The following is a 24,104-nucleotide window of genomic DNA, read 5'->3' on the forward strand; positions in this document are numbered from 1 at the left end:
CTCATCTCTTCCTCCCATTCCCTACCCCCAGCAGCCACCATGGCCAATTTCTCCACACCAATGCCACATTTTCTTCAATTACTCATCACAATAGTTCATGAATAGAATATCAGTAAGTCTACTCTAATCCATACTCTATTCCTCCATCCCATGGGCTTTGGAATGGTTGTGTCCACTCCACATCTATATCAAGAGGGGCCTTAGATTCCACATGGATGCTGGATGCAATCCTCCTGCTTTCAGATGTAGGCACTCTTGGCTCCCTGGTGTGGTGGTTGACCTTCTTCAACTCCATGTTAGCTGAGTGGGATAAGTCCAATAAACCGAGGCTCAGGGTATAGAAAACCTCTTTTTTGATTGGACTGTTTAATCCATTAATATTTAATATTATTGATAAAGTTGGATTTATGCTTGCCCTTTTATTTTTGTTTTCTATATGTCTCATGTCTTTTTTTGTTCCTTTATTGCTTTATTTTGCATTATTTTCCAGCTGAATATTTTAAGTCCTTTAATGATTTCTTCACTATATTATTTGGAGTTATTTTCCTAGTGGCTGTTTTAGGGCTAACCATATGCAACCTAACTTATCAGAATCTACCTCCTGTTTGCATGAACTTAATTTCAGGGAAATATAGAAATGTTAATTCTATATAGCTCTATCCTTCTTCCCTTTTTGTGCTATTATTATGTATAACTACATATGTAAAAAGCCCAACACTTTGCTATAATCATTACTTTATATAATTTTATGTCTATAAAAGAAGCTGAGGAAAGTGAGGAGAGGAGGTATGTATTTATAGTTTATTGTAATGACCTTAGTTATCATTTCAGGTCCTCTTCACTTGTTCTTGTTGCTTCCAGCTACCATTTGGAGTAATTTCCTTACTCCAATACTGCTTTGCTCCCATTCACCTCTTTTAAGCTGTTATTATGGTAATATTTGAAGTCTGTACTTCTAACCCTTATCCATGGTGAGCCTTATTCATGTTTTAAAAAAATCCTTCTATATTCTGTTTTGATTTGTTCCTAGACCCTCTTTGTTGCCAACTTCCATATGTTTATTTTCTGGTCAATAACTTTTTTTTGCTTTCATCATATTTTTTATATATATATTTTTTCTTTATTTCTCTCCTTTCCCTCCCTCCCCCAGTTATCTGTCTGTGTTCATCCACTGTGTGTGTTCTTCTGTGTCCACTTGTATTCTTGTCAGTGGCACTGGGAATCTGTGTCTCTTTCTGTTGTGTCATCTTGCTGGTCAGCTCTCCATGTGTGTGGTGCCACTCCTGGACAGGCTGTACTTTTATTGCATGGAGTGGCTCTTCTTACAGGGCACACTTCTTGCACATGGGGGACACCCCTGCATGGCAGGACACTCCTTGCACGCATGAGCACTGCGTGTGGGCCAGCTCACCACATGGGTCAGGAGGCCCTGGGTTTGAACCTTGGACCTCCCATGTGGTAGGCAGACACTCTATTAGTTGAGCCAAATCCTCTTCTCTTCAATGTTTCAATTGTTTCATTAGTGCTAATTTAAAAAATGCTAACATTTTAATCTGTCACTAATTACTAGCAAATACACTGATATAATTTTTTTTTAGGATTTATTTACTTCTCCCCACCCCACATTGTTTTGCACTTGCTGTGTCTGTTCAACTTCCTTCTTTCTTTGGGAGGTACCAGGAACCGAACCCAGGACCTCCCATGTGGGAGGGAGGTGCCTAATCACTTGAGCCACCTTTGCTCCCTGCTTTGCTGTATCTCTCATTATGCTTCCATCTGTGAATCTTTTGTTATGTCATCTTGTGTCGGGAGGCTGCGCCTGTTGCATCAGCTTGCTGTCTTACTCGTCTTCTTTTAGGAGGCACTGGGAACCTCTGCTTCCTGCTTTTGTTGTGTCTCTTATGTTTTCCTTCTTGTGTCTCTTGTAGCATCATCCTGCTGTGTCAGTTTGCTGTCACCTTTAGGAGGCACTGGGGACCAAACTAGGGACCTCCCATGTGGTAGGTGGGAGCCCAAACACTTAAGCCACATCCGCTTCCTTACACTGATATAATTTTTGCATTGTTCTTTCACTTATGATTAACAAAATCATAAAATATTTATGAGTTTTTATGGAGGTGGCCACAACTATGAACCATTCATTTAAGAACTATCTAGATTTTAAATGTGCTCCTTCAATATCCATTAATAGGAAAGAATGGTTTCCCCATTCCTGATCTTTCCTTTCATGTAGATGGACATCTGTTAGTTTACATTCCTGGCTTCCTTCCACCTTCCTCTCCCCGACTCTGCCTCTCCCCATCCCCCACCCTCACAGGGGCAAATCATCTCATTGGTGAATTTGGAAGAAGAGGGGCCTTGTTCTTTTGGGAAGCCTGATTACCTACGGGAAGAGTTATCTGCTCTGCTCCTCCATACTTTTAAAAAGGAGTAGGCCCTCATGTAGGGAGGCTTGCAGTAGCCCGGCAAGGTCTGTGGCTTAGGAGGTGATGCCACTTTAGGGGAATTTTTGGATATAATGCATTAAACTGGGAAATCTGAGAAATAGAAGAGGGATTTGGAGAGCAAATTAATACTTTGAGATTGAGGCTGTGAGTGGGTTAGGCCAAAGGGATTTGAAAGGAGTTTGCAGAGCACTGTATGCTCTGAAGCTCTGAGTTTTGATTTTTAGTTTCTGTTTTTTTGTTTTTGACATTTTTACAATTCAGCAGCTTGCCAGTTGGCTTTTACTGCAGTGGCCTGGACAAGAGGTTTTAAGCCTTAAGCCATGTGTAATTTTAGCTTGGAGGAGGGAGAAGGAGGGAGATTGCTGCTTCTGGGAGTTCTACCCACGGGCAAGTTGCTGTGTCTACAAAATGTATGAGACTCATACATTTCCTGGTTGAAAGTGGTACTTTGTTCGGTACCTCGCCTTATGGGAGACATTTTAGTTCCCACACTTTCCAGGAGCACCAGTTCTTAACCACCTCTGCCTTTTTGGCCCAGGTAACAGGTGTGCCACTTTAGCTCCATTTTCTATTTTATGTTTCTTTCATTTCTGGTCGGTGGAGATTCCTCTACCCCACTCCTACCCCCCAGCAAGCCTATATATTTTGAATTTACTCTTTTTATACTTTATGTTATTGATATTTTAAAATCATTTACAGATCTCACTATATTACATATCATTGACAAGTATCTGAATTAGAGGGAGGACTTCAAAGCTTGAACCTCAAGTACTGACTGGACCAGAAGATATCCCAAGAAGAAACTAATTCTGAAGAAATCAGTCATTTGTCCAAGTTCACAGAGCTAATTAGTAGCAGAATGAGTCATGAGCACTAGGTCTCCTGACTCCAGTCCAGAGCTCCTTCCATCACACCACATCCTCCTCACTGTTAAAAAACATCTCACTCCTCTATCTCTTTCTCTTATAGTACAATGATTAATGCTGACTTTTTTCCCTACCCATTTATCTCTTTTTAAATATCCTCAAAGACAAACATTAATTTGGGCCTCAGTGATCTTGAACTTAAACTACAAAAAATCCTTTTAACTAATTCCAGTCTTCAATCTCATATAATTTCTGATTCTCAATGACTATTCTCACAATAAAAAGAAAATCTTAAAAGTATCAATTAATAATTTAACTGCCCTTTTCAGAAATCTACAGTTTTTATCTTTTAGTAAAATAATCTTTTAATAAATCTCAAATACCAGGTATCAATTGTTTATTAATATATTATTGTTTGATTATAAAAGTAATATATGTTGATAATAAAAATTAAAATATTCCCAGAAGTAACTATTAGTAAAGTTTGAGGCATCCTTGCAGATTTTTCTTTTTTTTCTTTTTTTCTTGTATTTATTGAAGATACATAGATCATGAAAAATGTCACATTAAAAAATATAAACAGATTTTTCTATACCAAAAAAACCCAAATACATTTTCATATAAGGAAGCAAAATATGCATGTAAAGTAGAAAAAATGAATTCATAAAATGCATACTACTCTGCAACTTTTTTCTTATATTTAAAACTATATATTTTTTTGTGCATTTTAACAGCTTAATGAGGTGTAGTTGACCTACTATAAACTGCAAATATTTACTGTACATTTTGTTAATTTTTGATGTATGTGTATGTCTGTGAAATCATTGGCATAATCAGGTTAGTGAACATATCCATCACCACCAAAAGATTCCTCAAGCCTGTTTGAATCCCTCCCTTTGCCCATCCCCTCCTTTTCCCAGGTAACCACTGACCTGCTCTCTGTCACGATATATTATTAGTCAGCATTTTCTAGGACTCCGTATAAATAGAATTACATGGTAAGTATACACTTTTTCTATTGGTCTGGCTTCTTTCACTGAACATAATAATTTAGAGATTTATCCATGTTGTGTGTATTAATAAATCACGCTTCTTTATTGCTGAGTAGTATTCCAGCATAGGAAAGTTTGGATTCTTTCCCATTTTTTGGCTATTATAAATAAAGCTGCTATGGATATTCATGTGTAAGTGTTTGTCTGGACAGATGTTTTCTTTTTTTCTTGAAAAAAGTCCTAGAATTGTAGGACCACATAGTAGCTTTAGGTATAATTTAAGAAAACTGCCAAACTGTTTTCCAAAGTTGTATCATCTGACATTCCCAACAGCAGTGTATTAGAGCTCCGGTTCTTTCACAACTTCACCAGCATTTGGAGTGGTCAGTCTTTAATCTTAGCCATTCTAATAGGTACATAGTGGTATCTTGTGATTTTAATTTTAATTCCCTAGTCACTAATGATGCTGAGCATATTTTCATGTGCCTATTTGTAATTTACCAGGTAAATAATTATCTACATATCTTCCTTCAGACAAGTAAATATATTCATAGCATATAACTTCATTTTTCCTCGTCTTCCAAACGTCACTATGTTGTTCTCCTCTTTTCCAAACTATGTTCTTTCTCCACTTAAAAAAGAAATGGCTACCAAAAAAATTCACTTCCTTTAGGAAGGCTGTATGGCCTAACTCTAGAACCGTAGCCCCTTCAGCCATGCCAACAATGCCCCGCCACAAACAGCAATAGCTCACTGGTGGCGTAGCCAGTTTTGTACCTACTGCTGTGTTTTACTGCAGGCTTTCTTAAGTGAGTTTCACCTGAATCAGTATTTTCTTTCCACGGTGGTCTGTTCCATGCTTGCCTTACCTTACGGACATGACAGGAAAAGAGCACATTCATGTATTTGTCCTTCCGTTTCAGTTCATTAGCAACAGGGACAAAAGTGCCTGAGGTCTGAGGTGTATCTGGCTTCTGAAAGAAAAAAGATAAAATGAATATGACTAGTATTTTATATGAAATGGCAACCTTTTGATACACTGTTCTATAACTATATTCATATGATACCATACATGTACTTTTCATCTCTCCATCCCAGATGGTAAGCTATTAAAGGGTTGCTATAAAACCAAAAGTCCTAAAAGTTTTTAAATAGGGAATGGGGGAGAGGGTGAAATGTGGCTTTGGAAATAATCCATATAAAAGTGATAATTAAGATGCTGCTGAGCTATGGAAGGGAAAGTTTACGTCATCAACGGCCAGCTTACGCGGTGTACTTAACACACACAGACACAACAAAGAGAACCCACTTTAAGGGTAGGAGTTGTTGAGGAAAAGTCCAGTGTACACTTAGAAGCAATAAAATCTTTTAATTTAGTTTTACTCATGGAAATTCTTTAGTTTCTGAAGGTGTTTTTTTTTTCCTTTCTATAAATTCTTAGAGAAAAATGATTTCTTTCTTTGTGAAAGGACTAGGAGTAAATTCTACTCCGCTCCCCTGGACTTACTGAAGCAAGATAGTTGCCTTCCCAGGCCCTCTGGAGCCCAAGGTCAGCCCTTTGACCCTTCAACATTTCCATGGCTGCGACCTTTGCCCTGACCTGGGGCAGGTCTGTAGCGGGTATGCTTTTGATGAGCTGGGATGCTCGCCACCTATAAGTACATAAATGAAATGGATTAGACTTTAGAAACACAATCCCATCCATCCTCAAAAACACCTGAAGCTACCACTAAGTAGAATTAAACCAAAGCACTTGCGTGCCTACTCTAAAAAAAAAAGATAAAACCTCTCCCAAATATACAGGGAACTTGTTAAAGTACACAAGGTTTTATACGGATATTTTTATAAATCTTCTTTGATGTTTGTTGGCTGTATGATTTGAAAACAACTAGAAATTTGTGTTACATAGACTTTCATAATATTTTAAATTAGGGCACAAAAACTTTGGTTTCATCATTCAGTTACTCAACAAATGTTTTCTGAGCACCTACTAAACTCCAAGCACTGTTCCATGCAGTGAGCAAAACAAAGGTCCTGTCTGTTTGGTGCTTATGTTTCAGAGGAGAGAGACAGATAATAAACAGGTAAATGAGTAAATATATAGTATGCACAATGGTGACAAGTGCCATGGAGGAAAATAAGGCATGGAAAGAAGGATAAGGACTACAAAATAGAGAAGGAACGGGAAGCGGGTGGTATTTATAGTCAGGCGGTCTGGGGAGGCACCGCTGACCAGGGCATACATGAGCAGAGACCTAAAGGAAGGAAGGGAGCCAATCACATGGGTATTTACGAAAAAGTGTTCTAGGAGAGAACACAGCAAGGCAATGGGCCTAAGTCATGAGCTTGTTAGAGAACAGCAAGGAGTCTGTAAAGCTGAGACAGAAAGACACTAGGGAGAGTAACAGGAGGAAAGGTCAGAGGGAGAGCCAGGGCCAGTGTCCCCAGAGCCATGGAGGCCACTATCAGGATTTTGACTTTTAATCTGAATGAGATGAGAAGCCACTGGAAGGTTCTGAACAAAGAGGGGACATTATCTGACTTAAGCTTTAAAAGGATCATTCTAGTTCCTGTGTAGAGAATAGGCTGACTGGGGCTGGGCTGGGCAGAGAGAAGCAAATTAGGAGGTTATTTCTGTAGAAGGATGACAGCTTACACCAGGGAGGTAGTGGCAGAGTAGGCATAAGTTAGTTTGGATATGTTTTGAAGAAAGAGCCCATTGGAAGTGCTGAAGGATTAGATGTGGGAACAAGAGAGCAAGAAGGGATTTAAGGATGACTCCAAGAATTTTTGGGCTAAGCAACTAGAAGCATAAAGTGAAAATAACCTCTGTCTGCTTGGAAAAAAAAACCAGACACATGTTCTTTTATGTTCTTAGCGGCATCCTAGCCCTATATAACACTTATGTCCTCCCTCTTCTCTGCCACAGGAGTTTGGAGCAGGGAACTTAGATCAGATAAAATGCTTAAGGTCAGTGTTCTCAAACTGCTCCCATGAAACACTGGAATGAGATTCAACTAAAATTGAAAAGTGGTGATTTTTCCCAATTCATATATATAAAAAAGTAAGAGATAATTTTCTTATCTGAGATGTTCCTGAGATACATTCTTATTTCACTTGAGCCCAAATGTTTGTTGTTCTCTCTCTCCTCTACATTCTTACTGAAATAACCAAATAAATATAAAAATAAGGAAAAATCCATAACACTAGAAAAAGGAAATGATATCATCAATAACAGGAAGGTATGAAGACTTTCTGGAAGCTATGAAGCAGATGGGACTGGGCTCACGGGGAAGCCTAGAGCTGAGTAATCTGCCCAAGAGAAGGAGAAGAATCTGTTGGGTATAGGGGGGTCTTTCAACAAAGGCCGGACACTCCTTGAGCCTGAAGAAGCAGGGCCAGGAGGTGAAGGAGTTCAGCATGGGAGCAGTGCCGGTTCCCTGCACATGGAATGGCTGGCATGGTCTGCTCCGTTCAGTGAGAAGGGGACATGTGCTACAGCAGACAGAGTTAGAGGCAGGGGGCTGCCAAAACAACCACCTTGGAAAAAGTAAAGGCTCAATGCAACAGTGAAATTCTCTTCCCTACTTTGCATGGGCAACCAGCACTCTAGTGGGACATGCTGTCCTGAAAGTGATAGGTTGGGGAACAACTGGTGTCAAAGTCAAGGACACTGATAACAAGCAGGGCCTGCAATTATTAGTGGTTTGCTAAGAAACTGTTTCACTTAGCTCTTGAGCCTCCTTCTTGAGGTGGTTTAGTCCTTGCTCTGTCTGCTAGTCTGTTCTTCTCTTGTATACCTGGTCAGCCTGGCTTTTTTCTGGCCTTCAGTGGCCTGGCCCAAGGCCCACACCTGACTGACCTCAGAAGCCCACAGCAAACAGGCATGCTAGGGAATCCAGGACCTGACCTATACATTAGGGAGAGAATCACATGGTCTTCTCATACTGGTCAAGCAAACCACCATCTATAAATACATGTAGCTAACAACAGCTGCAGCCATAAAAACCTCCAGCCTCAATGACCTGAGAAGGGAGACAAAGCTGGGTATAAAGAAGGCTCCCAGGGAAAAAGAACAACTATGAGGAACAAGAAAGAGCTTAAATATGATTAGACACACATTGAGATTTTAGCAAAACAAAAACAAAAAACCGCAATCACAGTGGAATGCTTTAACACATTTCTCGGTATTCCACAGATCAAAAAATGTAGGAATAAATTAAATAGGGCATAGAAAATAAATCAGGGGTTGGTAAACTATAGCCTGCACCAAATCTGGCCCATGGCCTGTTTTTGTATTACCCACGAGCTAAGAATGGTTTTTACATCTTATATTTTTAGAGGGTTGTGAAGAGCAAAACCAAACCCAAAGCAAAACAAAAGAATATGTGACAGAGACCACATGCAGTCCACAAAGCCTAAAATATTTAATATCTGGCCCTTTTGAGAAAAAGTTTGCCAACTTTTGAAGATTTGTTCAATGTGCATGTGTGACTATGTATATGTGTGTACAGTCAAATGGAGATGTGTTATTTTCAAATACTCAGTGACTATAAGCTCTGGGAAAGCTGGAAATTCTTTCCATCTTTCTCGTCTGACATATATCCCTGATACCCAGGTGAGTACCTGTGACACAGGAGATGTTCAATAAATAGTTGCTGGATGAATGGAATTTTACAAAAATTAATCAATTCTAGGCCACAAATAAAACTTCACAATATGAAGAGAAGACTGTATAGGTCACAGTGCAATAATAGAAATTAATAACAGTCCTTTGCCACCATTAAAAAATAACATGTAGATCTTGATTGTCAGGGCAGGTCTTCAGGACTTATTTTTAAGTAAAGTTACATAACTATGCATACAGGAAAATCCTGCTTGTGTAAAAAAGAGAAGATAAAAAAGCCCAAATGCTCTGTATGGATGTAAACCCACTCATAACATGAGCAAACTTTTCCATTGTGTTTACTATGTGTTGGGTACGATCTGAAAAGCTCAATATATATTTATTCACAATCCTTCTAGCAACCTTATGAGGCAGGTACTATTATAGCCATTTTACAGATAAGGAAACTGGAGAATAGAGAGGTGACCTAATCTGCCCAAAGTGATATAGCTAATCAGTGGCAGAGCTGGCATATGAAGCCAGGCTACACAGCCTGTATTCCTAACCATTATACCAGATTATCTCTTCCATGGCCTATGTGTTTACAAATGTATAGGAAAAGGTTTAGAAGGACCCAAACTAGTTGCCAATGAGTGGTTATCTCAGGGGAAGGAAATAAAATGGGGGTTGGGTGTGGAGCCAAGAGGATGTACGGAGAAGTTCAACTTTATATGCTATATATTTTCATTTAATTGCACTTTTTAAAAAAACAATGAACATATATTTATATACAGCATAACTATCTTTTTAATTATGTCCAATAAATGCAGGCTACAGATGGTACCAATCATGAAAAAAATTTACATGTATATTAAAAAGACTAAAGATTTACAACTAACATATAGGACCCGATACCTGAGAACTGGGAATTGAGGTACTTTCACTTTCTGTAAACCTGTTTTTTTTTAAACAATCATTTCTTATTTTTTAAAAAAGTAAATACATACTTAAAGATTTTTCCTTAATTTTTGATACCTGCCACAATTACATAAAGAAGAATCTAATGAAAAATAAAATCTGATTTAGCATAGAACTACAAATTAGTTCTTTTACATTAAATATATCAATTACTTCATGGTATTCTTTGTAGAATACCATGATACCAAAGACCACGTTTGAGAACCACCAGCTAGTTTATGTGACTAGATGGCTTAATCTGAGATGGGGCTACAAATATCTGATGCACACTGGCAACAAATAAGCTAAAAAAAATAAGAAAATATTTATGAATAACTACCAGCTCAGATTCAGAGTAGGTTATGGAAAAAAAAGTAAGCCAGAAAGGTACCAAATTTTATAGGGGTGTTTATTTTTAAAAATAGCTTGTGCTAAAACAGTTTTTTTCACCCTCAGCTGTACTTTGGAATCACCTGGGAAACTTTAGAAGGACCTCTTTCTGGGCTCCACTCCAGTGCAACTAATTAGGAATCTCTGGGAGGTGGGAGCTGGGTACCAGCACGCTTTATAGACTCCTCATGCTTCTAAGGGGCAAACAGGATTGAGAACTACTGCTCTGAAAGAATTAACTGATTTTCTAGTTTGTGTGGCGCTTTTAATGAAGTTATTTTTTGGCTAATAAAAGAAGGTAGGAACAGCATGCTGGCAGTTTATTATAAATATGACTTGGATCAAATAAATAGACAGTTCCATTATTTTGAGAGGTAAAGAAATGCCCTTTAAAAGTGAAATCTACAAAACTGAGGACATAAGGTGTTGTAATAGTAAAGAGCCGAGCCAATACCACGGTTTCAGCTTGGTGACTACATATATTAAATGGATCAGCCCACATCGACACGTTCTTACCTGTTAAAAATTGCCTGGAGGGCCTCCTCAAAACGGCGGAGAACTTTAGGTGGCGCTGGCCATTTCACGTGCCTCCCGTAGTCTCGCATGCTCTTGACGCCATGGAAGCGTCTGGCCACCTCGTGGATGTACGCCTTCACTTTGTAGCGACGGTAGTACCGGATGATCGCCAGAGCCGCCTTGGTCCTCTTGTACCGCATGCGGGCCAGGGTGCCCCGCCACACCTTCAGAATAGAGGAAGAAAAAGGAAACGTTGCTGGCTGTGTAGTAGATGGCTTTGAAATTTTAGGAGTTCCCGTTTATGAGCTCAACTAGGAAACTTCCCTGCGAGAACAAAATCAGCCCGAGCCATAGCTGGTCAGCTTGGCCTACCCTCAGCAGATGGTTCCAGGAGTCACATCAGCCATTTTTGTTTCAGCTGTCCAGCTGTTTGTTATTCTACATGGGAGTGGGTGCTGAGTTTGAGGCAGACTCAAATAAAATGTTATTGAAGTATATCATTCATACACATAAACAATAAATGCATAGTAAAATTTGTGAATTTACAAAACAAACATGCATCCCATCGTACAAGGCTCCCATACATCTCCCCATCACCACCATCTTGCATTGTTGGGAAACATTTGTTACAAACTATGACAGAGCATCATCAAACTATTACTAACTATAGCCTATATCTTACATTTGGTGTAGTTCCCCCTCAACCCACCCAGTTATTAACACCCTGTATTAGTATTATATATTTGTTATAGTTCATGAATGTTCTCATATTTGTCCTGCTAACCACAGTTCATCTCCACTACTGGATTTCTTGTGTTATACAGCCCCTTGCTTTGTACAATTTATTCAAAATCAGACTCCTGCTTTAATTTTACTATGATGAAAAGAAAAAAGACAAAATGCAAATATCTTTAAAACGATATTTTAAGAAAGTTGAAAGCAAGATGAGTTAGAACCAAATGCCATCAACTTCGAGAATTCTCTTGTGAAATCTAACTTAACATAGATTATACACTGGCCACGACTGTAATGTCACTTTGGATTTACAAACGGACTCACATACAAACTGGGCACCCCCATCCTCCCCGGAGCCATGTAAGCTCCCAAGAATTTAGATGTATTCCTGGGGAAAGGGTAAAAGAAATTACTAATATCAATTATGAATCTCTAATTTTTTTTCACTTCAGTGCTCAGAAATCAACCAAACAGTATATGACCATCTCAATGTCAGCTTCATCCAAGCATGGTGATATACTTGTCTATTTTTCAGGACCTTTTGTGCAAGCATCCATATTTTTCAACCTTTCAAGAAAAAACAAATTTGGTGTAACCTTTAATCCATCCTTGGCTCTTTCCTCATACATCATCTCTACCATCAAATTTACTTTCTCCCACAATATTTCCAATATAAACCCCTTTCTTTTCCTTTCTGCTACCACAGTCTCTAAGACCCAAGCAGAATAGCTGGAATAAACTGCTTTCTTTGATAACTTCCATGTATACAACTGCAGATTCAATGCTGCTACTTGGATAGCCTTCCCAGTTCTCAGGCTGATCCTGTCACTTTCCTCCCTCTGGTCTTCCAGGACCAAGATTTTCAAACTTGAGTTCAAAACCCACAGTATGGTTCTCCAGACTCCCTTGAGTTTCTTTTATCTCTTAAGTCCCAATCCATGCCCATCAATTTCTCCTAGAAAAACTTGTGCCATGTCCCTTTTATTCAGTCATTTTAGGTCTGTCTTCATTCAGACTCCCAAGCTTGCACCATGTGCTTGCACTGTTCTCCCTGTGTAGCCTGCTACATGATGAAGATAGATTTATTTGCATACTAGATGTCAGGAGCTCATCAAAGGCTCCCAAAAAGGAACTAATGGGTTTAGAAAAACCATAATATATAAGGGAAACGTGACTTTTGAGCAATCTGTGATAGAAATCTAGAGAGTGTACGTAAACAGAATATATAAAGGCAATGAAAACTAACTTGTTATTTTCTATGACATCAGTACAGCAACCATTTTTAGTCAAAATGGCTCTCCTCCTTGTAGCCAAAGCCGTTGTACAGATGGCTTTGTCACGCCTCCACCCAAATGCTAAAATAAAGGTCTATCCTTTAGTGTCTTGAAAAACCAAAAGAATACAATTATAGGGTAGAAGTATGTGATTCAATTTCTCAAACAAAACATATTTTTAAGTTTCATAGTGCTTTTTGCCTTTTTTATTTTTAAGAGGAAAGAAATGACTCCCTGGAGACACTGTTATATGGTAAATCAATGTTTAATTTTCAAAAAGGGTTATAGGACTTGTTATTAAAATGTTTTTGTTATATTCTTTAATAATTTGAAAAAAGATAAGTACTTTTGGAGGGGGAGTCCTTTGACAACCTTTAAAATTTCTTCTGTGTTGTTTAAGTTTTGTAGAGCTGAGAAGTCAAGCAGTATGAAATGGCTTACAGTAAAACAGAGGGCTCATTCCCTTTGCCCACCGGAACCCACCTCCCCACCTCTCAGTCTCACTTCTCAAAGGCAAACTAGTTTAGCTACTTTCTCTGGTATTTACCATCATATTTATAAATGATACACATACACTGTTATTTCTTGATTTACCCTTTTAGACATTATCCAAATTACAAAAGTTGACTATTTAGCTTTCTTACAACCCTGCTACTTCTATCATTCCAATAACAGTTACATCAAACATTTTTAAAAGTTTACAGTATTTACATTACTATGACCATATAAAGGTGGTTCACTGCTGTGCTAAGGCGTATAACATAACAGGTAAATACTGTTTTCACCTACAGTTAATAACTGTCTCATTTTCATATTTGCTTTGCTTTCTATATATCTACTACTAATTTTTATCAAATGCTTTGACAGACATGTGGTGGTTTGGAGCTATGTACTCCAGAAAAACATGTTCTTAAATGTAATCCATTCTTGTCATTGTGAACACTTGCAAATAGGACCTTTTGATGAGTAATTTCAGGTACAGCCCAGCTGAATCAGGGTGGGTCTTAATCCTATTATTGAAGATCTTATAGGGAAGGTCATGGAGAGAGAAAGGTACAGGGAGCAGCCAGAAGCTGGAAAGTAAGTGAACTGAGAAGCCAGGATAGGCCACCATGTGCACTGCCATGTGACAGGATAGCCCAGGACCAAAGAGCACTGGCAGCCAGCACTAGACTGTCTTGTGGGAAAAGCACCACTTGATGATGTCTTAATTTTGGACTCTGGCTTCAAAAACATGAGCCAATAAATTCCTGTTGTTTAAGCCAAACCACTGCATGGTACTTGATTTAGTGGACAGGAAACTAAACAAGACCCACTAAATGATTAGTGATAATTTTTTCAATTGCCAAGCACATCAAGTGGATCTTTTCCTTTGAAACTCCCTGTGTGCTCATACTCCAACCTGGATTGGTTGCTCTTTAGGCCTACAGCACAGTTTCCATCCTAGGACCTTTTTTCACCACTCTTCTGAGCTGGATCCCTGATTCCTGAGCTTACGTCCTCCTTTTTCTGGGTATTCCTCCTTCTAGTAGTTTCGAAGAAAGGGTACACGGCCAGTAAATTTGTTCTTTTAAATTTTTGTAAGAGTGCAAGGCAGTTGTCTAAAATGTTGTCTGTTTGTTTCTTGGAGATACAAGAGTAAAGTAGTTGAGAGCAGTTTCTGGAAATCAGACTGTGTTCAGATCCTGGCTCCATTCTTACAAACTGGGTAAAACTGGGCAAGCTTCTTAACCTCTCTGTGCCTTAGTTTTCTTGTCTGTAAAATGGGGATGATAATGGTGCTTCTCTTATAGCCTTGATGTGAAGAGTAAAGGAGTTAATACAAACAAAACACTTAAAAATGGTACCTGTTGGGTAGTCAGTACTCAATAGGCATTGGTCTGATTATTTGAAAGTCTATTCTTTGTGGTTATTAGGCTGTTCTACTTTCTTTGTAACAAGTGCAGATTTTTGCCTTAGTCACATGTCAATGTTATCTTCAGACACTTAAAAAAATAAATACTAAAAAAATTTTTTTAAAGATATTTAGATTATATAAATGTTACATAAAAAATACAGGGGATTCCCAAATGCCCCACTTCTTACCCCTCTCCATTTTCCCACATTTAACAACATCCTTCATTAGTGTGGTGTATTTGTTACAATTGATGAACACATTTTGAAGCAGTGCCACTAAGTGTGGATTATAGTTTATATTGTAGTTCACACTCTTGGAGACTCTTATGAAAGAGAGCCATTCTTTCATGGCTTGCCATTTGCCCCCAAACAGTGTTTGACTGTGTACTATTTTATTCTTCAACCTATAATAAAGACTGGATGCCTATGGTTTATATGCCTTATCCAGTCTTTCAGCTGCCCAAGAGTAGCAGAGAGGGAGCTGGGGCTCCTTTGTGTAGCTCCCACTCGGTTATGGGAATAATGAAATAAATCCATTAGTTTGTTTCACTGAATCTGGGGTATATCATGAAGAGCTTTTGGTTTGGCATGGGGCCAAACATTCTTTTCCTGTCTCTTAGGGAGCCTTTTCTTGGTTTGGCTAACATCAATACTCTTGGCAGATACTTTTCCCATCCATTATCTAGTATTTGATTATCAGAGGCAGGAGAGATGGTAAACCTGGTGACCCTTACTAGGGGAAGAAGTCTTGATGAAAGAAAGGGTCCCTGTATTAGTTAGCCAAAGGGGTACTGACACAAAATACCAGAAATCTGTTGGCTTTTATAAAGGGTATTTATTTGGGGTAGAAGCTTACAGGTACCAGGCCATAAAGCATATGTTACTTCCCTCACCAAAGTCTATTGCCACATTTTGGGGCAAGATGGCTGCCAACATCTGCCAGGGTTCAGGCTTCCTGGGTTCCTCTCTTCCTGGGGTTCTGTTTCTCTCTGGGCTCAGGTGCAGTGCTCTCTCCACAAGGCCAGCTGTACACTATCAGGTGAATGGCTCTGCCTCTCTCCCCCAGGCTTTTGCCATGTCTAAGGAGCTGTTGCTATTCCTCTGTGTTCTCTTCCTGTATGTTCACTTCCTAGGCTCCAGCTAAAAAAGTCCCAACCCTGTCCTTTGCCATGTCAAGCTCTACTGATGTGGCCCAAAGACCTAATGATAATTTAATCAATTAAAAGTGATACCTCCGACAGACCAGTTTACAAACATAATCTAGTAACTAGTTTTGGAATTCATAAATAATGCCAAACTGCTATAGTCCCCAAGGGAGCTGTGGGGTATTCCAAGTTTTCCCTCTGTGTGCCTTTATAACGTAAGGCAGGGGGCCTTACCAAGTGGTCCATGAGCTTGAACTGAAATTCGAAAAATATATTTGTGGGGACATGCTGGCGCAGGTGTGATATATTTATTAAATATTACGCAGTATAGTGTGGACTTAGTAAGGGGTCCATGGTTTTCACCTGACTGGCAAAGGGGCCTGTGGAACAATAAAGGTTAAGAACCTCTGACATAAGGCCAACTCCTTCAAAATCAGTGAGACTTCTCAGAACTCCCTCATTGTACTTCTCCAAGTCCCACTCTTCTCTTTGCAGAATATATTGATATTTTAGCATCTTCTTTCAATGTGGCCCAATTTTTCTTATTTTTTGGATGACACTTTTCCAAATTTATGGCATAGAGTTGGAATCTCCTGTTTTCAGAGTTGATGGCATGTTCTTTGGTATTTCTACATTTTTGTTAATGTCAAACAATTGTGGGGAGGGAGAAGAAATTTTGTGAACCTCCAGTTATACACCAACTTTCATAAGTTTGTGTATGTTTGTGTGTTGGGGGGAGAGGTTGTTGATTTTTCCAATCCAAAGTCTGCAGGTTGGAATTTAAGACTGAAGGGAGAGTTTCCCATTTTCCCTCTTCATTTAAAGCAGCTTAAACTATTGAGATTTTCAGGATTCACACACAGCTTACCTCTGTAGAGGACTTGGACTGACGATGGAGCTTTCGAAAGCAGAAAATTAAATGTTATATTGAATGAACAAATGTTTAATGCTTATTTGCATATGCCCACAGACATTAAATAACAAAGGAGACAAAACAAGCCTTAGTCAAAACAACATTAGCACTAAAAATGGAACCAACTAGACATTATGTGCCTTAGGATATGATGCAGTGGCAGTAGAAGCTGAAAGCTGGAGACCTTACGGGCCTTGAGAGGTGAAGTTAAGCAGAGGATCTAAGGTAGAGAACACAAACAGACGAGAGGGTCAGGAAGGCATTTCTTAGCCAGAAAAGAGGCAAGAGACAGACAGAACAACTGCCATACAAACAACAGGGTGACAGTACACACATTCTTGCTCTTAAGTTTTGCATCCACTCCCTCTCTTCAGTATTCTTGCCCTGGAAGGTCTATTCTCAACAAACCGGGGGGTGATCCTTTCAGGGCCAAAGTCAGATCATGTCCCTTCTCTGCTCAAAATTGAGATGGCTCCTTATTTCCCTCAGAGTGAGAGTGAGAGTGAGAGTGAGAGTCCTTCCAGTGCCCTCAAGGCCCCTTGTGATCTGGTAACCTCCCCAGCCTCGCAGCCTACTCTTCTCACCTGCTCACTTTCAGACACCCTGGCTTCCCCGCTGTGCCCACACAGGATACAGGGCCTTTGCCCAGCAGTTACCTCCACCTGGAATGATCCTCCCTCAGATACTCACACGGCTAACTTCCTCCCCTCCTCCTGAGATTTTATTCAACTGTCAGCTTTTCAGTGAGAACAGGCCCAACCATTCTATTAAAAACCTTCCCCTGCCTCCACCCCCCCTCTTGGTACTCTCGATTCTCAATTCTCCTTACCATGCTCTATTTTTTTTTCTCTTTCCCTCTAGCACCTACCATCTTTAAACAAATAATGCAGCTTACATATTATGGTATTGTTTATGTTCCTCCCCCCCTGTCCCCGCATTTGAATTAAAGCTGACGAGTGGACAGGAATCTTTGTCTCTTTTACTCACTGATGTATCTCCATTGCCTAGAACCATGTCAAGCACAGAGTAGGCAGTCAATAAGATTTGTTGAACGAATGAATGTTCTCAAATTTACCTTCCAAGCATGATACTGAATCTTTCATTTCATGTTTCCAATTTTCAAGAGCTTGTGCTTATTCTTAGAATATTCCTTTTTAAAGTGCATTGCTGTTATTTTATGGATGCGGCATTTCACCTTTTCTCTCTGAGGGTTTGAATTCTTATTTTACTTTTGACTTTGCTCCCTGCCCTGCAACTGTTAACCTCTCAATCCCTCCTTCTCCCATTTGTTTTGGTCTCAGTCTTTGGTACTAGAAGTCTTTCTCAAATGTCTGGGGACCCTTGGCTGTCCACCTACATTTAAGAGTGAAAAGCCAATGGGGGCAGTATGGAAAATGTACACTATGGACATGGTAACAATCAGATGATATTATTTTGTGTGTAATAAATGTTCCACCACAGTGTGGTGTGTTGATAGAGGGGTGTTGTTTGGGAATTCTGCACAATCTGTGCATTATTGTTTTATAAGTTTACAACTCCTGTCATAAAAAATATACTTAAAAAATAATAATAGGGTGGGTTGGGGGAAAAATATACCAAATGTAAGATAAGGACTATAATTAGTAGTAAGATTTTGACAATATTCTTTCATAATTTGTAACGACAATGCAAGGTATTGGTGGAGGGTTGATGTATGGGACCCCTGTATGATGTTGTGCATGTTTGCTTTGTAAGTTCACAACTTTTACTATACACTTATTGTTTATGTATTTTCATATATAAATGATATAAAGATAATAATATAGTGGTGGGTTGGGGGAAAATACTTTGGTTATTAGTAATAGCTTGACAATGCTCTTTAATCATTCATTAAAAAGGTTTAACAACAATGCAAGGTATTGGTGGTAGGGTGAGTTATGAGAGTCATGTATGATGTTATAAATGTTTGTTTTGTAAGTTCACAACTATTACTATACACTTGTTTATGTATGTTTATGTATGAGTGATATATTTCAATAAATTTTCAAAAAATGAAAAAAATTAACAAATTTTAAAAGGATTATGAGGACAAGCTAAGCTGCTGCAACAAAAGTAGCTCTTGGAATCAGCCCAAGGAAAAGGTGGAGCAAAAGAACATTTAAAATTTAAATTAGAGGGAAGCCGACTTGGCCCAGTGGTTAGGGCATCCGTCTACCACATGGGAGATCTGCGGTTCAAACCCTGGGCCTCCTTGACCCGTGTGCAGCTGGCACATGTGCAGTGCTGATGCGCGCAAGGAGTGCCATGGCACGCAGGGGTGTCCCCTGTGTAGGGGAGCTCCACGCACAAGGAGTGCACCCCATAAGGAGAGCCGCCCAGCGCGACAGAAAGTGCAGCCTGCCTAAGAATGGCGCTGCCCACACAGAGAGCTGACGCAACAAGATGACGCAACAAAAAGAAACAGATTCCTGCACTACTGACAACAACAGAAGCGGGCAAAGAAGACAACACAGCAAATAGACACAGAGAACAGACAACTGGGGCAGGGAGGTGGGGGGAGAGGGGAGAGAAATAAATAAATCTTTAAAAAAATTTAAATTAGATACTGATGAAAACCCATTACACTTGCAATAAAATCCAAACTCAAAAAAAAAAAAAAAAAAGCCAATGGGAAATTCTGTGCATGTGCTTTGTTGATGGTGGACTTCACAATATAATGATTAGGTGGGGACCAGCCATTTGTGGGGGACCCCAGAGGGTCAGTGTCTTAAACTGTCTTCTCTTTGCTGCCAGAGTTCTCAGAGTGAAGAGGAACCAGGATCTCCCTCTTCCGTGTCGGGACTTTCACTTCACTTTCTCGGTTTCAGTGTGGTGCCTGACCCATCCTCTACTGTGCCTGGCATCTCCGATCCCAGAGCTTCTCTGGTTCCCGTCTTCTGAGAGTAAACTTTTGTCTTCTGTCAGAATGAGGCTGAGGCTGAGGTCGTCACTGGTTCTGTGAGGCATGGGAAGGCACCTGGGGGGCTAACTGCTCCTTTTCCCTTTTCAATTCCACCCCGAATCCCTGGCTTCAGGAGTCCTAGCAACTCGTGACTCTTCCCACAGTGCCATGGGGATGAACTTGCTTGCCTGTTGGCTTCTTCTATGCAGGCATTTAGATTTCGGTCCTCCCCACCTCCGTGGAGGAGTAACCACTTGTTCATCTTCTTCCAAAGTTATGCTGATGCCTCTTGTTTGCTCTTTATACCACTTTTTCAATTTTTATTCTTTTACTCCACTTTTAGGGATTTAGAGATGGAGTGGAGACAAACACAATCTGTCATGTTTAACTAAATGTTTTATAATGCCATCTTAATTCTACCTTTTTTTACTCTGATGCATATTTCCTCAGAGGTCAAGCATTTCAAAAGCAACATTTGGTAGTCATTAAAGTACAAAATGCATTCTGTAAAAGATGTAGGATTCTAGGTTACACTCTATTAAGAAGTAAATCAGTTACATATCCTGTTTGGTCTCAGAATCAAACCTAAGTCAGCTTTCCTTTTATTTCTAGTTCCCTCTGTTTTATTTTTTAAACTTTTTATTGTAGTAACATATATACAACTTAAAATTTCCCATTCAAATCACTTTCAAGTGTACAATTCAGTGGCATTAATTACATTCACAATACTGTGCTACCATCACCAACATCCATTTCCCAAATCTTTTCATTGCCTTAAACAGAAACTCTGCACCCATTAAGCAAAAAACTCCCCACTACCCTCACCCCACCCCCAGCCTCTGTAATCTACTGTTTCTATTTTCTTATCTATGTTTCTTATTTTAGGTATTTCATATAAGCAAGTTCATACTATATTTATCTTCATATGTCTGGTTTATTTCATTTATCATGGTCTCTTTCAGGTTCATCCACGTTGTAGCACGTATCAGCGTCATTCTAAAAAAAGATTTATTTATTTATTTCTCTCCCCTTCCCCCCAGTTGTCTGTTCTCTGTATCTATTTGCTGTGTGTGTTTTTTTTCCTTTGTCTGCTTCTGTTGTTGTCAACAGTACAGGAATCTGTGTTTCTTTCTGTTACGTCATCTTGTGTGTGTCAGCTCTGTGTGTGTACGGCACCACTCCTGGGCAGGCTGCACTTTCTTTCGAGCTGGGCGGCTCTCCTTATGGGGTGCACTCCTTGCCCGTGGGGCTCTCCTGCACGGGGGACACCCCTGCATGGCAGGGCACTCCTTGTGCGCATCAGCACTGCACATGGGCCAGCTCCACACGGGTCAAGGAGGTCCAGGGTTTGAACTGTGGACCTCCCATGTGGTAGACGGATGCCCTAACCACTGGGCCAAGTCCACTTCCCTTGTATCAGCATCATTCTGTTTTAGAGCTGAACAGTATTTCACTGCTTGTACAGATCATATTTTGTTTATCCATTCACCAGTTGAAGGACATTTAGGTTTCTTCCACCTTTAGGTACTGTGAATAATACTGCTATTAACATTGGTGTCCAAATCCTTGCTTTCAATTCCACAGTAGCTGTACCATTTTTCAACCCCACCAACAATTGTATAAGGGTTCCAATTTCTCCGCACCCTCACCAACATTATGTTCCCCCCCTCTCCCAGTGGGTGTAGGATGGTATCTCATTGTGGCTTTGATCTGTATTTTCCCTGATGGCCAAAAATGGTAAGGATCTTTTCTTGTGCTTTTTGGCCATTGGTATATCTTCTCTGGTAAAACATCTACTTAAATTCTTTGCTTACTTTTTAAAAGGTTTTTATCTTTTTGTTGTTGAGTTGTAGCAGATTTTTTTTTTTAGGAGGTACTGAGGAATGAACCCATGACCTCATACATAGGAAGCAGGTGCTCAGCCACTGAGGTACATCTGCTCCCCAATGAGAGGTGGTTTTTCCATTTGTATGTTTGCTTTGTTTCTTTTTAGGAGGTACTGGGGATTGAACCTGGGACCCTGTACATAGGAAGAAGGCTCTCAACCACTTGAGCTACATCTGTTCCTCATAGCAGTTCTTTATAGTACCTAGATTTTAAACCCTTATTGGATATGTGTTGGCAATTATTTTCTCCCATTCTATAGATAAGGTCCTTTGATGTACAAAAGTTTTAAATTTTGATGAAGTCTACTTTATCTATTTTTTCTTTTGTTGCTTGTGTTTTGGTATCATTCTCTAAGAAATCACTTCCAAATCCAAGGCTATGAAGGTTTCCTCCTACATTTTCTTCTAAGAGTTTTATGGTTTTATTAGTTCTTATGTTTAGGTTCTTTATACATTTAGAATTAAATTTTTTAAAAGATTTATTTAATTTATGTCCCTCCCCCCCCCAGTTGTCTGTTCTCTGTGTCTCTTTGCTGTGTGTTCTTCTTTGTCCACTTCTGTTGTTGTCAGCGACACGGGAATCTGTGCTTCTTTTTGTTGTGTCATCTTGTTCTGTCAGCTCTCCGTGTGTGTGGTGCCATTCCTGGGCAGGTTGCACTTTCTTTCAAGCTGGGCGGCTCTCCTTACAGGGTGCACTCCTTGCGCGTGGGGCTGCCCTGCGCAGGGACACCCCTGCGTGGCAGGGCATGCCTTGCGCACATCAGCATTGCGCATGGGCCAGCTCCACACGGGTTAAGGAGGCACGGGGTTTGAACCGCGGACTTCTCATGTGGTAGACAGATGCCCTAACCACTGGGCTAAGTCCGTTTCCCTAGAATTAATTTCTGTGTACAATGTAAGGTAGGGGTCTGACTTCATTCTTTTGGGAAGCTGGATATCCAGTTTCCCAGCACCATTTGTTTGAGTGTTTCTTCCCCTATTAATGTACTTGGTACCCTTGTTGAAAATCGGTTGGCCACAGATGTATGTGTTTATTTTTGAATTTTCAAATCTATTCCATTGGTCTGTATGTCTATCTTTATGCCAGTATTACACAGTTTTTATTACTGTGATATCCATAGTTTTGTTGTTGTTGTTGTTTGTTTTCTTTTCTAGTCATTATTAGTGTTGGGCCCTTTCTATCTTGTTCTCAATATATCCCAATCCCTAAATGGAAATCACTGCTTCACAGCCTCCTGGTGTTCTGACCTGGATGTCCTCTTGGTTTCTACAACCAGAATTCTTTAAAATTTCAGTTTCCCAGGCCCTCCATGCTTATGGACAACTTTTAGGAAGAAGTGTTTTCTTCCATTCCTACCCCTAAATTTCCCAGGTAGTTATTCTGGAAGAATTTTGATGGTTTATGACTGTTAAAGAGTTGTAGTAGCGGAGAGTTTACTTAGGCACTAGGTTGAACTCTGAGAAAACTGTAAACTGCTCAAAATTTATCTTTGGTGTCTATATATTCCATATTTAGAATATGATAGTTTTATCCTATTTGGAATATTCTGTGATTGATTGAGGCTTGACCGCTGCCAGAAGTAATTTTAAAAGTAGACCAAAAGGAGAAAAATACTCCTGAGTTATTCCTCTTCTCCCCAAATATCTTTATGAGGGATGAAATGAATAAAGACCTGATGTGCTATTAAAAAAAAAACAAAACATTTTGTTTTTACTGGAATAACAGGTTAATACACAACAAGAAGACAGGGTAAGATCCAGGATAAGAATGAGGCTAAAATATAATTTGCAGATGCCTATAGCACAATGCCTGACACAAAATTCCTTAGTTTCAAAGCTAAATTAATATTTTGAGATGATCTAAAGGGAAAGCTAACAAGTAATAAATCTTCCATCAACAAACCAATGTATTATTTTTTTTAATAAAAAAGATAGGCAAGAACTCATTATTATAAGTTGTTCTGATGAACTTAAGTATAGGGGCATTACCTGATGGAGTGCATTTTGTTAGAAATGACCACCTCGTAGCTGTCTTACCCTGGTCTAGTAAACCAGCCTGCTGAGTAAGTAGATGATTCACCAGCCTTTATTTAGGATTTGTACATTTTATATATGGTTGTGTCTAGATTCATAAGCATAACAATTCTTTAGTACATTCAACTGCTGTCTATTAATGATTTATTTACTATGATGAAGTGTTCTGATAACCTCCTTATAATGTGTAACTTCAAGAAGCAACTGAACCTTTTAACCGATTACTGACAGAGGAATAGCTCAACATTAACTCTACCAAAACCCAACTGCACTTAGTTTGAAGACATTCTTTAAAAACATGGATAAATGAAAATAAAATTATTCTAGTTGATGGGTTAAGACATTCTGATGAGCCATTCAGTATGAAATCTTGTTCAATCCTAAACACTCTGTGGGGCTGTAGTAAAGTAATTACTTTCTTTTGTTTAGTTTTGTTTTCCTAAAAGAGGAGGAACAAAATTGATCTTCAAAATCTCTCGGGTCCAGGCTATATCTATACTACTTTTTGATACTGAATGATAGGGTTT

The 24,104-nt window shown here is 39.4% G+C and overlaps 1 protein-coding gene across 5 annotated transcripts in view; it reads right to left on the reverse strand.

Annotated features, from left to right (window-relative positions):
- The window catches only part of MYO1D (myosin ID), a 367,466-nt gene that overhangs the window by 150,341 nt on the left and 193,021 nt on the right, over positions 1-24,104 (reverse strand). For all 5 annotated transcript variants that reach the window (XM_058283862.2, XM_058283863.2, XM_071210496.1 and 2 more), the window contains exons 17-19: positions 10,775-10,998; positions 5,813-5,957; positions 5,175-5,279 (exon numbers count right to left, since the gene is read on the reverse strand). In XM_058283862.2, the coding sequence (XP_058139845.1) occupies positions 5,175-5,279; positions 5,813-5,957; positions 10,775-10,998 (474 nt within the window). The remainder of the gene's footprint in view (positions 1-5,174; positions 5,280-5,812; positions 5,958-10,774; positions 10,999-24,104) is intronic.

Source organism: Dasypus novemcinctus, chromosome 21 (genome assembly GCF_030445035.2).
Source record: "Dasypus novemcinctus isolate mDasNov1 chromosome 21, mDasNov1.1.hap2, whole genome shotgun sequence".
NCBI lineage: Eukaryota > Metazoa > Chordata > Mammalia > Cingulata > Dasypodidae > Dasypus > Dasypus novemcinctus.